This window comes from Mus caroli, unplaced genomic scaffold, assembly GCF_978045245.1.
Source record: "Mus caroli unplaced genomic scaffold, Mus_caroli_1 scaffold_14, whole genome shotgun sequence".
NCBI lineage: Eukaryota > Metazoa > Chordata > Mammalia > Rodentia > Muridae > Mus > Mus caroli.
This window is the reverse complement of record NW_028227269.1, coordinates 10,682,255-10,699,142: the sequence shown is the minus strand read 5'-3', so window position 1 is coordinate 10,699,142 and position 16,888 is coordinate 10,682,255. Positions and strand designations below refer to the sequence as shown.

Here is a 16,888-nt window from a genome sequence, read left to right as displayed (position 1 = left end):
GTTTCTTTCTCGAACAGTTATATGAGTCTGGTGCCCAAGCACTTAGCCAGCTAGGCTCCCAACCACTAAGGTACTTTAGTACCAGAATTACCACAGATGTCCAGGAGCCACTGTCAGTACAGGCCCAAGTAAAAGATCACATCTCTTCCCTAACAACCACACAGCTACTAGTATTGCACACCATTGTTCTCCCACAGAAGGTCATACCTCGCTAATCACTCCACCCCAGCCCAGGGCTCCTCTAACAGACCAGCCACTACAGGAATTGATAGGACTGACAGCGAGAACTTCATATCCACCCTGCTCATCAAAACTTTCTTACAGCTCTTACTGAGAATCAAGAATTGTTGCAAAGGGCCGGCCAAGCACAGCACAAAAGAAGCACCTTAGCCTTGGAGTCAACATAGAACCAATTTCAGAGGAGAAAATAAACGAACTGATAAAGGGGCCCACGAAATTCCATGGTAGCTGAAGAAAATGAGTCCCAGGAACTTTATGACATAATTTAACATATATGTATTTTTAAAAACTGCCTTATTTTAGCAATGTGTATGAGTTTAATTTGCAATGCTGGTCTACAAATCGGATGCAATGTGTTTTCCCAAAGAAGTTATTTATCCAAACTCAGATCGTCTGTGCCGCACCTCTGAATAGCACTCCATGATGAATTCCATCCAGAACTAAACACAGAGGAAAGCCACCCAACTACTGATTGGAAATCATTAGCCATTAAATCATTCACTCATCTAAGTTAATAAATAATAAATAAACTAAAATTTCCAGTTGGTTTCCTGAAAACTTTTTGATAATCCTTACTAAAAAATTCTAAAATGTCAAATCATCTGGGGAAGCTAAATGTGTTATAATCTACATCAGAACTCATCAAGAGTCAAATTCCTATCACACTTTTACATTTAATTTTAGATTTAGTTACTATCATTCTTTAGTTATGCTGAGTTTCTGGAAATTATCTCATGTTTTAAAACTATTGTGCATAGCTTTTCTATATGTTACCGTTATCCAAAAACACCATATTTGCTAGTATAAAACATGCTTCACAAAAGTTAAATCCAAATAAAAGAGTTTATTATTAAAACCATCTCTATATTGAATATTCACAGCAAATTAATGGCACACATAAAATATCCTTTCTTGGCCATGAAGTAATATTGGACATTAAAAAATCTTTGAAACATTTAAATATGAAAAAATATATATCAGGAAACAGAACTAATGCTCTGTGCCCAGAAATCCTACAGCCTCTACCAAGAGCATATGTATGTACATTGAGAGCAACAGAGAGCACACTCTAGACCTACTGACGGAAGAACCATGATATCCAAACTGCCCTTCCTCATTGTATAGAGAAATAACCACTTTGCATGTCCCAAACATCACCCTGTAACTTCTGGCAGAAGCGTCAGTAGATGTAAGAGCTAGGGAATGAGCTTCAGGTTCAACAGGACAGATGGAAAAGATGTAGGTGGCTTCCATGTGCTGCCAGGAACAAGGGTCCCAAGCACAAACATGGCAGAGTTTGAAGATAGGAAATAGGGGAGTTGGGATGAACTAATGTAAGAAAAACTACACACAAACTTAACTATAATTTTATAATCAAACAGGCCCAAATCTAAAGATTCTAAAAGAGATGGTCTCCAATTTGAAAGCTTCAGAATTTCTTAAACATTGCTAAGTAATATGAAATCAATAAAGAGAAATATAGAGATGGGTTCTGAGGGGAAAAAGGTAAAATCACAATTAGATGGACAAGTGCAGGGTAGAAGCCAGATGAACAGGTCAGGAGATGTCTAAGCACAAGTATATAAATGGTACCCCACTGGGACATCATTAAGAAACCCATTCCAGGGAAAAAATACCTATGCTATTAATCCCCATCAAACACACAGACACACACACACACACACAGACACACACATACACACTTTATAGATTGGGAACCTGGAACAATAAATAACAATAATGTGCTTAAACTACCTACAGCTTTCAGTGAGAGTCCATTGGAGATGCTGAATGTGGCAGCACAAAGACCTTCACCACCCTCTCTCACACCACTGCCTCACTGCCTGTCCCTTTGGTCAAATGAACAGACACGGCAGACTTGGTACTCACATAGACAAGTACTATCTGACACTCATCTTCCCAAATGCAACCAAACATTAAAGAAAATATATTCCCTATGCTGAGTATCTAGTTTAAGGGATTAAAAAAAATGGTCCTCCTAAGTATACTTTCCCCAAGTTTTACTGCACCCAGCCAAGTGCTCTGCTAACCTGGATGGCTCAGGACAAGCTTCTTGGTAGCTAGAGGTGGCTAGTCCTTTGCAACTGAAGGCTATGCTAGGGCACTAAGAAGCTTTGCCTTCATCTCCACCTTTCCTTCTCACTAATGGACTAGAATGAAACAGACAGCTGGAGCTCTAGCAGCCTTTGAACCTTGAGTAACATTGCTCACATAGGGAAGGAGAGCAGAGGTTACTGAACAAACACCAAGGGAAGGTGAGATTGCTCAGTCCTCATGAACCCAGAGTCATTCTTAAGAACTCACTGGGTGGGAAGAAGAACTGATTCACAAGTTGCCCTTTCACACACACACACACACACACACACACACATAATTTAAAATAATTTTTTAAAATGCTTAGAAATTCCAAAAGAAATATGAACCTAAAAAGTGGAAGATGAAAGATAAGTAAGCTGTCTTTAGTAAACTCACACGTTTCTTTCTTTTCCAAACACTTCTACCTGAAAAGATATGTCACTATGTAAAAAACTTTGTTAGGTCAACTGCAGCGCTCCATTGAAAGAACAGAAATAAACACTGAGAGGGGACACCGTTCACTATGACAATTAGCAACTTGGAGAGAGTAATTGTATGTTATCCTTTTAAATGTGTATTCAGAAAACGGTAAGAGTTCAATAAATAGTTTTGACAAATGGATAGATGCCATTAGATAATTCAAAATTACTGAAAATTATATTTCTCCAAACTCTCTACATTCATTGCTCTTCAAACAGAACCTATGCCCTGCTGAAAGATCACAGCCTGACTTACCTTCCGTGGTTGGAAACACTTGTGTCTGAGCCTCTGTCAGCTTTCCAGTTCTCAGCAACACTTCAGCAAAGCTTTCCACAGGGACCTGCTGATAGGTGGCATAGGTCACTTCAGATGACACAAAAGCAGCACTGTCACTTAGAAAACATGATTGTGGAGTTCTATGGCTTCTGGTGAGCTGAATAACTGTTTCTCACTAATGCACATTGTTTTATTTAGCATTTCAGTGAATTTTCATCTTGTAATATATCATGATCTATATGAAACAAATCCTAGAATCAACATAGTAAGAGCCAAATCCAAGGTGTACTTCAGGAAAGGCTTCATTTCTCCCTGTGCAGTTAACCCTCTCTTCTTAAGTATACTGTACTTACCTCGGTGACAAAGGGATTAGCAATAACTGACTCATAAAAAGGGTGGCATCCTTGTCTTTCTAGGTCATCATTGGCTACAATTCCAATTCGATATGCTTTACCAAATTCCTGCCCCTAAGAAGAAGAACATGAAGAAAACTGGATTAAAAGAGAGACCAAGGAGAGGCGGAAGGGAGAAGAGGAACGACTGTAAATGAGGATGCTGATTCCAGAAGCAGGTGATCAGTGTGTTTTGTACATCTAGGACAGAGGGACATCAATGCCCAGGAGCAGATGTAAGAACAGCAGCTGCAGCCTATAGGCAACACTTCAATGGACCCTGCAACCTCTTGACTTCCTTGGCCATGCTGATACCAATAAATCAGAAATAATGGGGCCATCAGTATTACATAGAATGAGTTTTCTACAGCACAGTTAGAGCAACCATCCTAAGATGCCACTTGGTGTGGCTCTGAATAAGGCAAGAGCCACAACACAGAATGATACTCAACACATTAAATGTTAACACCAATGATAGTGTCCCTCTGCCAACCATGCAGACTTCATAATATATGCCTACGTACCTACCTCCCACTGAAAGGGTCCCCTCAAGGTTGGCTGCTTGCTGACATCTGATTATTTCTCCAGGCCTGCCTCGTGTCCATGTGCTCAAATCTTACCAAACCACAGCATGGTCTGATTGTCACTAGCTGGAACCCTTCACTATTATCTTCCATCCAAACATGCTTAGGTATTATCATCATTCCTGATTAGCAAGCACCTATTGCCCTGCCCCAATCATCAGACTTCTCTGCTCGCCTCAAATAGCTGTAAAACCTCCTCATAGGGAAAGTTAAGTAAAAAATATTCTTGCTAAGACTACAGCAGACATTTTGGCAGGCAGAGTCCAGGAAACAATGAAACTGTTTAATAAGATGATACATTAATAGCAGTGCTGAACACTTTAACACATAAGCCTTCAAAAAAAGTAACAAAAAAATCCACCAGGTGAATAAAACAAAACTATGGCAATCATATTCTAGTGTGACACATGGAGAGAAAGAGAGAGAGAGAGAGAGAGAGATCTACATGGCAATATGATGTGGCCTGCATCTCAGAAACTGGTACCTCCTTTACCATCCATACAGATCTCTGTCCCTACAGCTCCTCTTTCCAGAATGATCCTCATGTAGACCATAAGTGAGTATTTAAAAAATTTCCCTCAAATAGCTTCAACTACTTCCTCTTCCTTCATGATATCACATTTTAAAGGACTGGTATTCCCCACCTAAAGAGCTAACTAGAGACCTGGCTCTGCATCCACCTAAGATCACTGCCTTTCCATGCACAATCTTTGGCAGTTCCTCAGAAAATTGGACATAGTACTACCAGAAGATCCAGCACTACCTCTCCTGGGCATATACCCAGAAGGTTTCCAGCGCTGACCTCCCAACTAAAAACCACTCCATCCTGGACATTCTATAAAAAATGTAAGCATATTTCCCACACCAGGGCTTTGAATCTGCCCTATGTGGTGCAATCACACTTCTGCATGAAATGATTATTTTCTGAGGAAAAAAAAAAAAAAACCTAACTTTCCTCTAAATCAAAACTTTACTGCCTCAGTAAAGTCGTAATTCATTGAAATCTTCAATCTCTCTCTTTTATTCGCTCTCAGTTTTTTTTTTTCCAGAAGTAACTTTTACATTTGTATTCCCTATTAATTCTACACAGGCTATCATTATGCATGTGATGTGCCTTGATTACACACACACCTTCACGAGCAGTTTCTATAGTACCATCTCCTTTCTACATGTCCACCTTTGAGCTTAGGTCCTACTCACGCTTTCAAACAAGACAGAAAATGTGAGAATTGTTTTTCTGAGCATGACTTATTTCAACTAACATGATCATTGCCAGTTCTATAATTGTTTTCTGAGAATCTCAGTTTTGTTCTTTATAAGTAAGCAGAAGTCCATTTTGAATACAAACCACATTTTCTAATTTATCTATTCTTTTGTTGATAGGCACCTAGACTGACTCCATAATTTAGTAACATGAGTGGTGTCACAGAAACACAAGTATCCAGATAAAACTGCAGTCATAAAACTGATACTTCTGGACACTCACCCTGAAGTGCTATGAGTAGATTATATGGAAGTTCTGTTTCCACTTTAGAAACCTCTGTACCATTTCCATATTGGCTGAAATATTTATATTCCTGCAGCAGGAATAAGGCTTCTTAATTCCCCATAGCCTTGCCAGGGTTTGTTATGGTGATCGCCATTCTGGTTTGAAGCAGATACTAACCATAGTTTTGGTTTGCATTTATCTGATAGATAAAAATATTGAACATTTTTTCATGTATTCATTATCCATTACTAATGTCTGCCTGTTTTCCATTTAAAAATGTGATTACCATCGCTCTAATTATTTAACTGCTGGAGATCCTTGTGTATTCCAGATAGTAGCTCTTTGTCAGCCGACTGACTATTCAGCAAGAATTTCTCCATCAAAAGGCCATGTAGAGCAAATATGGAGATAAAGTGTAGAGCAGAAAAAGAAGGAAAGACCATCCAGAGAATGACAATATACACCAACCAGACCCCACCCCCAGAACTCCCAGGGACTAAGCCATCAACTAAGGAGTACACATGGCTGTAGCTGCATATGTAGCAGAGGATGGCCTTGTCATGCATCTGTGGGAGGAGAGTTCCTTGGCCCTATGAAGGCTCGATAGATGCCTCAGTGTAGGGGAATCGAGGGCGGGGAGGTGGGAGTAGGTGGGTGGGTGGAGGAACACCCTCATAGAAGCAGGGGGAGGGAGGATGGGATAGGGGGTTTCCAAGAGGGAGGAAAACCGGGAAAAGTGATAACATTTGAAATGTAAATAAAGAAAATATCCAATTAAAATAAAAAGAATTTCTCCATCAGAATGCTGATCCTTCTTTGACTCTTCAGAACTTCTCCAGTTTGATACAGTCCTGTCTGTCCATTCTTATTCTTACCTCCTGAGCAACTGAAGTCAAATCCATACAGTGACAGCCTCTGCCTAGAATCTTCGGTTTTCCTCTAGTATCCTAATGGTTTCAGGTCTTGCATTAAGGACCCAGCATGGCATAAACAGGGATCTAGTTTCACTCTTGTGTGTGTAGATATTCATTTTTCCCAGGATCTCTTGTTAAAGAGGTTAATTTTCCCCCACTATATAATTTTGGTACCATAATTAAGAGTCAGGTAGCCTTAGGGGCATGGCCTACTTCCTAAACTTTATACCCTAGTCCATTAGATAGTAGACTGTGTCTGTTTTGGAGTCACTAACATGTTGTTTTTATTATCACAGTTCTGTAATATATGTGTATGTTAAGTATTGCAATGCCTCCTGAACTATTTATTCATTAGCTCAAAAGTGTTTTGGGTATTTGAGGCCTTTCATGGTCCAATGTAAATTTCAGGATGGTTTTTCCCAGCCCTCTGAAGAGTATGACAGGCTGAATCTGCAATGCTTTTAATAGCATGAACATTTAAAAAGCATTCTGTTTATCCAGGGACTTGGAAAACTTCCCCTCTTCTACTGTATTCTATTACCTTCACTAATTCTTTAGAGTTTTCACTAGAGATATCTTTAAGTTTATACTTGTTTCTTTTGGTAGTATTGTGAATGAGCCTGTCTTCCAGAGTTCTCTCAGTGAACAGTGATCATCACTCTATAGAAAAGCTAATGATTCCTCAGTCCTCACTGTGTCTCCTGCTACTTTGCTGAGGGTGCCTACCAAACCTTCAAGTCTTCCAGTAGATTTTTTTTTAGTAACTTTTAACTGTAGAATCACATAATCTGAAGACAAGAAGAATTTGTCTCCTTCCTTTCTCTGTATCCTTCTTATAGCTTTCTCTTGCCCTATATTTTGGCTAGGATATAGAGTTCTATATTAAGAGTGGCACTAGAGAACAACGTTTTCTCATACCAACTGTTGAAAGAGAGCTTTATATTTTTCCCATTCAGCATAATGTGGACTACAAGTCTGCCATTTTGAAGTTATTGTTACATCACAGTACCATTTCTCTATTATGTAAATGTTTCATCTCCTCTACTATTATGGACAATGAAGTTACATTAAAGTCCTTCCCTCATTCTATTCCCAGTGTTTATACCTGTTTGTGAGCCAAAGAAAGTGACTAGTAAGTATATGCTAAATAAACATATAGGTAGATGGGTGAGTGAACACCTGAGGGGCTGCACTAGTGTTGAACCCACATTTCTTTGCGCTTTATTTTTATTGCACTACAAAGAATTACAGTGTAGCAAAGCAGAGAAGGCAGCAAGGGAAACAGATTAAGGATGTCACCAAAGCACCCTCAAGTGTTCCACTGCTAGCCACATCTGTAACTTCGGGGCAGAAACGGGAATCTGCTAACCTGTCCCCAAGTGGACACTACCTGTCCTCACTACGATCTCACAGAAATGTAGCAGAAGCAACTGAGTACTGAGACTCATTTTCTTCTTTCGGCTCCCTGAATTTACCCAAATGATTTTCGGTTTCCTTACAAGCAATGCATGGAATAGTATTATATTCTATGAAATAGATTGCTTGTTCCTTACCTCACAGAAGGACCAGATTTCTTAAGATATTTTGACACTCAGAGATTTCATTGTGGCAACTGGTGAGTGCCTTGCTTACCTGGTAGGGCCGCAGGTATGCTAAGGACTTTTTCCACCACTGCCCATCACTGACAGCCTGCAGCACAGCCTTGGTAGTAGTTGTGGTATTGGACAAGACTTTCATGGTGGTTGCAGTGGTCCAGTGTAACAGGTCTGCTGAACTGCTGCCCGAAGCAGCAGCATCCTACATTGAGAAGAATGGGCAGTGTAAAACAGCCATTGGTAAGACAGAGCACAGATGGAGGCTTTGGGCAGTTATCTGACTCATTAAACACCATGATAAACAAACTGAAAATCGATGTCAGTAACTAAACAAAAATGAAAAAAATGCTAATGGTTCATTGTTCCCCACTAAGATTAAAAAGAAAACAGGAAGAATATCAATGCATCAAGTCAACACTCACTTTCAGTAGACCTGCAAAGAAGTGATGTGCTCTTTATTTTTACCAATCTAATAACCACACATTTTAGTTAGTCTTAAATTAAGAAGTAAATCATTTAATTGATCAATGTTCTGTGATCCTGACAAAGTAGACGACTCCAATAAGCAACATATCAATATAAAAGGAATTGCTTTTCATCCAACAAGGAAGATGATTAATAATATTTAAAAGATATCAAGAAAAAGGAAGACCAAAGTGTGGATATTTTGCTCCTTCTTAGAATGGGGAACAAAATACCCATGTAAGGAGTTACAGAGACAAAGTTCGGAGCCGAGACGGAAGGAAAGACCATCCAGACACTGCCCCACCCGGGGATCCGTCCCATATACAACCACCAAACCCAGACACTATTGCATATGCCAGCAAGGTTTTGCTGACAGGACCCTGATATAGCTGTCTCTTGTGAGGCTATGCCAGTGCCAGGCAAATACAGAAGTGGCTGCTCACAGTCATCTATTAGATGGAACACAGGGCTCCCAATGAAGAAGCTAGAAAAAGTACCCAAGGAGCTAAAGGGGTCCACAACCCTATAGGAGGAGCAACAATATGAACTAACCAGTACCCCCCCCCCCAAGAGCTGTGTCACTAGTTGCATATGTAGCAGAGGATGGCCTAGTCGGCCATCAATGGTAGGAGAGGCCCTTGGTCTTTCGAAGATCATATGCCTCAGTACAGAGGAATGCCAAGGCCAGGAAGCAGGAGTGGGTGGGCTGGGGAGCAGGTGGGAGGATGGGTATAGGGGGCTTTAGGGATAGCATTTGAAATGTAAATGAAGAAAATATCTAATAAAAAATGACTAAAAAAAAAGATCTAACATCCTGTAAATCTTGAGGCATTCAGCAAAAATGGTACCTATACCTTTTTAAAACTTGAGCCATTCTAAAAAGAGGAAAATCACATATATCAATAGTCTTTTAAGCAAAAATAACAAAGACTGCAACTGTTCTTAAGAATTATTGTATAAAATTAAACTCTTAGGTTAATGTCTACTTACAGTTTCTTCTTAAATATCCCAGTTAAATGAAATAAATAAAATTAAGTCCTACTTTTCTGATACTAACTGTCTTGGCCTTCTTGCTGCTAACAGCAGATAGCCCACTTTGATTACTTAATTCTTTATCATATCATTCTCGGAAGTAATCCAAATAATAGATCCTATAACCACTCGGAAGGTCTCAGGCTATCCTCCCATACCCAGTCCTTAGACAAGGATAACCTATAGATCTACTTGGAGCTGCTTCAGGAGTGCACTGTGGATAAGGCATCCTCATTCTTGCCTGGAACCTGTGAAACTATTACATGGCAAGAGAACGGGGCAGACAAGTCTTCTAACAGCATGAGAAGGAGAAAGATTGAGTAGAAACAACTCACTTGCCCGATAGAAGCCCTGAAGCCCACAAAGCAGAAAAACTGCCATAGCTAGGGTCAAAAAGGTTGCCAGGGAGAAGCCAAGGGGGGGGAGGTGGATACTAAACCCACAGTAGCTGCCCTTTAAAACAGAGGAGGAGCACCATTATAAAATGAATATAGAATATTCCAGACACCTGAGAACAACTGTCCTGTGATAACCAATAAGAGACTGTGGACCTCAGTCCACAGCACAAGGAAGTTAGTTCAGCTAACAATATGAAGAAGGAAAGAAACAGGTTCTCTGCCAGGGCCTGCAAAATTCCCATCTTATGAGAACCATAAAATAATGAGCTGTTTTCTAAAAGCTGTGGATTTATGGTGACAGCAAAGGAACAGTTAGATCACATTAGGACACTTGAACTTGTATTTTACTATTTCAAAAGAGAAACTCAAAAGAAGCCTTGGAGCTACACTAACCAAAAAGCCCAGACTTTCCCTAATTCTAGTACCTGAGGCTACTTTTCTCCATGCTTTACTACAGTTTGACATTAGAAAATATATATCCATGAACTCAATGCTACAGTACAGATTAAAGGTTAATTATGAAAAGGGAAAACAGATCCCATGATAATAAAGAACAAGCCATGCTATACTACTTGTATATTATAAAGATAACCACAGAAAATATAACTGAGGTTTAGCTAGCAATAAACTTAGTGTTTCTCTAGGCTTCAGTTTGGGCAGTCAGTATGGCTGACTGCAATCAGACCTCCCTGCAAACTGTCCTGTACTGTGAGTTTCAAAGCTAAAGAGCACACTTTTTAAATGGGCCTGTTACTGTGTTAAATAAGTGACTCACTTTCTTGACATTTACATATTAACTGCAGGAAATCTAGGAAGCAAAACTATTGTAGAGGCTGGTGTTTTGCCAGTTCTATGACTCTTCTACTGGCAAGAAATATATATACATATAAGTAACATAAACTATGTAAACATCTATAAATTTGTGCCAATGACCCTGTTGCCAAAATAAAAGAGAGGTCTAAAGGAAAACCATGAACTTCCAAACTGCCTGCTCCCACCTTCTGTGGAGCTGGCATACCATGAAAGCTCGTCTTCTGGCTCCCTGGGCAGAATATAGAAAGGAAGCCCCGAAACATGTCCTGCAACAAGAGTTAATGACTTAAAACATCTTCTAAGTCATTAAAAATCTCACCTCCCAGAAGCTCGCAGCCAAGCATTGGACTGAGCGTGGGGTCTCAATGGAGGAGTTGGAGAAGGGATTGAAGGAGCAGAGGGGCTTTACAGCCCCATGGGGAAAGCAACAGTGTAAACCAGCCAAACCCTCCGGAGCTCCTGGTGTTTGGACCACCAACCACAGAGTACACATGGAGAGACCCATGGCTCTGGCCCCATGTGTGGCAGAGGAGTGGGAGGAGCAACCATTAGACCTGAGGGCATTCAATGCCCCAGTTAGGGAAATGCCAGGACAGGAAACCAGGGTGGGTGGTGGAGCACCCTGACAGAGGCAGGGGGAGGGGGAATGGGATAGGGGGGTTCCAAAGAGGAGACCTGGAAAGGGGAAAACATTTGAAATGTAAATAAAGAAAATATCTAATTAAAAAATGGAAAAAAACTCACCTCTACTTATAATAGCTAAAACATTTTCTATGATCTATGACGATTTATTTGTTAAAAAAAAAAAAAAGTAGTAACAACCTGAGAACACAATAGCCAGGATTTAAGAAATGCTGTCTTCATTCAGCAGGAGAGACTAGAGTTAAAATAAAGAGCATCACCATTGTCAGAACTCCAGTGGGAAACTTAATAGAAACACATCCTGTCCTGGTGCTCTGACCTCCAACACCATACCACTGGTCTATGGGGTTTCCAGCAGGCAACATGCAGCTGTTCTGGACTGACAAGGGCTATAAAGAAAAAATGCATGCTGGGTTTACTTGTTTGGTTTACAATTTTTACAAAAGTGTGTGTGTGTTTCTGTGTTTGTTTGTGGGAGGTGGGGTGTAGGAGTACATGCACAAAGTACAGGTACCCACGGAGGACAGAAGAGGGCCCTGGACAGCTCAGAAATGGACTTGTAGGATGTTGTGAGCTGCCAGACAGTGCTGTGAACTGAACTCTGGTTTTCCACAAGAGCAGCAAGTGCATTTAACTACTAAGTCAACTCTCTAGCACCTCATGTTAGCTTTAAATACAAAGGAAGCAGATAAAGAACACCGTGCATGACCTCAACTTCAATGTGCTAGAATAGAATTCGATAGAATACACAGACACAACCAGCAACCTAGATCATTCATCAAGTTATTAAGTGTGTGCAGGGGAGATAGACAGGCCTATAGGCCAAGCCTTGGAGAGGATAAGATAGAAATCTTAAATAGGGAATCTAAAGTGTCCAATGTTAACAGTAGAAACAGTGGTTGGTTTTGATCCCTGCTCTGTGCCATATATATATATACACACACACACACATTGTGCAAACACTAAAAGAGAGCAAGCATACAAGTAGTTGTTGTATGGGGGCCTTCCTGGGCATAGCTGTAACATCAATACTTGGGAGGTAGTTCAAAGCTAGTCTAGGCTGCATAGTAAGTTCATAGCAAGCCAGGGCAACACAGTAAGACATTGTCTTTAAAAATTTTTTTTTAGAAATTTCAAAAGACTTCAAGATATATGCATATAAAGAATAAATACACAGTAGGTCAATATTAACACTGGAATAACACTGTGTCAAGAAACACACCAGAATTCCAGAGGACTTTCCAAGTAGGTTTCCACACAATACTGCCAGGACAAGCACCACCCTGAATGCCATGCTTACTTGGCCCATTTTTACAGTATCGAGCACTGTCATGCTGTGATTTCCATGTCAATCCATGACCATTTATGTGTATGGCACTTGTGATTGATCTAGAGCCTTGTCATGCTAGGCATGCGCTGTACCACAATTGAGCTCTACCACAGATTGTATTTGTTATTTTGTGACAACCTCTACATTGTCCAGGATGATCTTGAACTTGCTCTGTGACACACACAGGCTTTGAACTTGCAAACTTCTTGCCTCTGTATGGTAAGTAGCTTAGATTTGAGGTCTGTACCACCAGGTCCAGCTATTTAAACTCTTTCTGTAGACGGACATTTATAACATCTCCAACTTCTGGAATATACACCTAGTAGTGGAATCACTGAAGCATAGAATATTCATGAGTCCAGATTGTGAACACAGAGCCAAGCACTTTCTCTATTGGCTATAGCAATCTATACTATAGTCAGACATAGCCAGAGTCCTACTTGGTCTGCTATTAACATATATCATGGTATTTTAATTGAAGCAGTTCTTGTAAGTACATATTATCTTTTTAGTCATCTATATAAGGTATACTGGGAAATATACTTCTAGAGTGCCACTTATTCAATAGGTTGTCCATCTTTTTACCAAGGTTGAGCTCATACATGCTTTGGGGTCATGGGCCTTATGAGATTTCTAGTACCTTTTGAATTATTCTGTTTTCTTACTAATGTCCTATGATAGGAGTTAAACCAGGTGATGATGGTGCACGCCTCTACTCCCAGCACTTGGGAGGCAAGGAAAGCGGATTTCTGAGGTTGAGGCCAGCGTGATCTACAAAGCAAGTTCCATGACAGTCAAGAGTACATAAAGAAACCATGCCTCAATAATAACAATAACAATAATAATAATAATAATCTGTATTACTATATTTTTGCTTTAGGATTACATTTTTATATCTAAGAAGTGTTTGCGTGCTCTAAGGTCACAGAGGTGCTATGCTCATTTTATCTTTTTTTTTTTAACTTTCTATTGATTCCTTGTGACTTTCATATCATGCACCCAATGCCATTCATTCCTCCATCCCTTAGAATCCGCTCTGTACCCTTATGACAAAAGAACATAAAAATAAATACATTATTAAAAAAGAACATCTCATTGTGGAAGTATCAACGGTATATTCACAGTATATCCTTTTAGCCACACATCTTTACTTACAAATGTTTACTGCAATGATTCATTGGTCTGGTTGAAGGCCCCTAGCTTCTGCTACATAATCAATAGTGGATCCTCACCAGGACAAATCTCAGATATTCTGTTGTTGCCTGTGTCACGGAGATAATGCAGCTTTGGATCTGCATGACTGGCCCCTTCACATGCTCCAGTAGTTCTTAGATGAGGTATATGTTGGGATGGACCAATTAAAAGCCCTGGATCTGGGCATGAATGGTAGCTAAGTTGGCCAGCCCACCAGCTCTCCCACATCCACACCACCAGGGCAAGCTCTCCAGCACTGCCTCAGCTAGCTCATCCAGTGCCACAGCTGGCAAGGGGCAGGCAAGCTCTCCAGCTCTCGTGCCAAGGTTAATGACTCCATTATAATTAGAAACAGCATGAGTCTAGGAGGTAAGGGTGTGTCTATTGTTCCTCAGCAAAATGGTAAATGACATGACCTTCTGGAAAGCCCCTTAAGGCTGTGGGAAAGAACTCTGAAAACATGAGTTCAAGAATACATAAATCAGTGTAAAAGTTGTTCTTACAGGATATCTCAATTGTACAAAATATCAGGATGCAATATGAACTGTATGAGAGGCTTTAGAGAACTAGAATAACAAAGGTAACTGTACTAATAATCCAGCTTGCCAGAAAGATATTAAGGAAGGAGATAACTAGATTTAGGGAGTGGTGATTTCAGGGCAAGATACCACCCAGCTAAACTTACTTTTTAACTTACTGTGCTTACAAAGGCAGGCAGATTTCCGAGTTCAAGGTTAGCCTGGGACATAGATAGTTTAGGTCAAGGTGTGGTGGGAATGGTGATCTTAGAGTGGGATCCCACACAGCTAGCTTAGTGTTTATGCTTACAAAGCAGGCAGATTTCTGAATTCGCTTGCTATGTTAAAAAGATGTACTTGCTGTTTTTTTCTAACAATCAATGGGCTAAGGTCATAAAATTCTGACTTGTGGAATAAACAAAAGAGAAGCTGGAGTAAATGACTGAACTGATAAGGAAATAAAAGACTGGGCTTTGGTCTGCAAGAAATGAGCTGTCTAGAAAGCGATTGCAGCTCTTTTTGGAATTTGTCTGGAGGATTTTTGACTAAAATAATGGAATGAAGTAATGGAAATATTAGCCATTTTTTTCTAGCAGGTCTCCTGCCTTTGGTTGGAAAACTCAAGAGCTAAGCTGTGTAGAGAGCTGTCTCAAGAGGAGGGATGCTACGCTCTCCGGTCAAGTCAACTGGACAAGCTGAGAGGCTTAAAAGTCACTCATGAGGCAAAAGAGTTTCAAGGAAGCTCTCCTCCTGGAGTCTAGCGTTCTCTACCCATACATTAATTTTTCATTCCCATGTTCCATTCCCGAGTTAGTCTAGTGTATGGATCCATGTACTCTCTTTCAGTATTTTCCTATTATAAGTGCTTTTTAAAATTGAATTCTGACATGGCTAAAGCCTTCCGCCAGTGTTCCAACTGTCCTAGAATGTCCTTGAGCAAGATCATGGGCTTGGAATTCAGTATGGGTGTAAAAGCTAAGTCACTCCCTTACACAGGAATTTACCATCACTAAGGAAGAAGGAAGTTTCAGACCAAAGGAGAAACCAGAATAGATACTTAGAACTATAGCAGAGTTACACCCATACACACGTATTTACAATGGCCTAAGGGGAAGGTGGACTATACAAGAGACTAAAATAGGAACTATGGCAAGGGCATGAAGCCCTTGACCCTGGCTTCTAAGATTAGTGAATCTTAGGTGGAGCCCTTGTTGATCCCAGTTGTTATCAATGAATTCTATCCCAGGTGGTGTTTTCTATCTACACAAAATTCTATCCCTTTTGTGTTTGCATTCCTCTGTTTTATGTAAGATTCCGATTACCTCAATTGTACCTTGCAAATATGTCACCCAACTTCCTTATTGTCCTCTGCATAAAAAGTCTGATGCTAGATTCCAAAATTACACTCAGATTCCACACGACCTCTCCTGTGTGTGTCTGTTTGTCATTCATCCACGCTTTGCCCACCCGCTTGGAGAGACCCATTCCACGAAGACACAGGGACCCAGAGGGTCTGCGGCAGAGGGATAGAGAGGGAGAGAGAGAGCTACCTAGAGAGAACTGCTTGGAGACATAACATAGCTCTTTTAGAATTTTTCCTGGTGGGATTTCTGACTTTGCTTGAAAAACCTATGAGCTTTTAAATTTTCTCTAGCAGGTTTTCTGACTTTGGATGGAAAGCTATTTCAAGCAGAACAGAGCCAAGAGCTATCTACAGAACTGTCTGGAGAGCTATCTTAAGCAGTCTACAGAGCTGTCAGCTTGCACCCCATCACTGACTTTGAGTTGTTTCTTCTACTGTTCTCAAACACACTTTTCTCAGTACCCCCTTCCCAAGCTGAGGCTGGTCCTTGGCAGATGGCACAACTGTAGTTGGTAGAGACAAACAGAGATGAGATCTACTAAGAGGAAGCAGATCAACAAGGATACATTCTCGGTGACTGTAGCCTGTTCCAGGCCTCTTTCTTGGCCATTCTCTAGCTTCTCTCTACCACATGTGAGCCATTTCCCTCCACTATATAAACCTATTCTGTGTGCTGCCTCCCATACATCAGCCCAGAATCAACAAAACAAAGTACTCAAAATGTAAAACTTCTGAAAACACATGCCAACATTGTTCTTTCTTTTCGTTGTCTTTAATTAGATATCTCATCACAACAATGACAGGCTAAGACAAATGTGCAGCCTCTGGAAAATAAGTAGACAGCATATTTAAATATCAAGAACACAGCCAGAGCAGTTCTATTCCAGGGTGTCAATATACAAGAGGGACAAACACATCCACACAAACACATGAATACTAATGTTCACAGAAGCTTTAATTCAAAATAACTTAGAAGTGGAAACAATCCAAGGACCCATCACTCAACCAATGAAGAAAGAAAATACTTGCCATGCTATTGACACTAACTGCCACTATGCTTGTCTTT

The 16,888-nt window shown here is 40.3% G+C and overlaps 1 protein-coding gene across 4 annotated transcripts in view; it reads right to left on the bottom strand.

Moving 5' to 3' along the window:
• Nbas (NBAS subunit of NRZ tethering complex) overlaps positions 1–16,888 on the bottom strand; it is a 301,235-nt gene that overhangs the window by 133,879 nt on the left and 150,468 nt on the right. For 2 of the 4 annotated variants that reach the window (XM_029484416.1, XM_021178925.2), the window contains exons 36-38: positions 8,105–8,269; positions 3,447–3,560; positions 3,073–3,160 (exon numbers count right to left, since the gene is read on the bottom strand). In XM_029484416.1, coding sequence (XP_029340276.1) covers positions 3,073–3,160; positions 3,447–3,560; positions 8,105–8,269 — 367 coding nt within the window. The remainder of the gene's footprint in view (positions 1–3,072; positions 3,161–3,446; positions 3,561–8,104; positions 8,270–16,888) is intronic. The other 2 variants (XM_029484417.1, XM_021178926.2) reach the window with 1 other exon arrangement.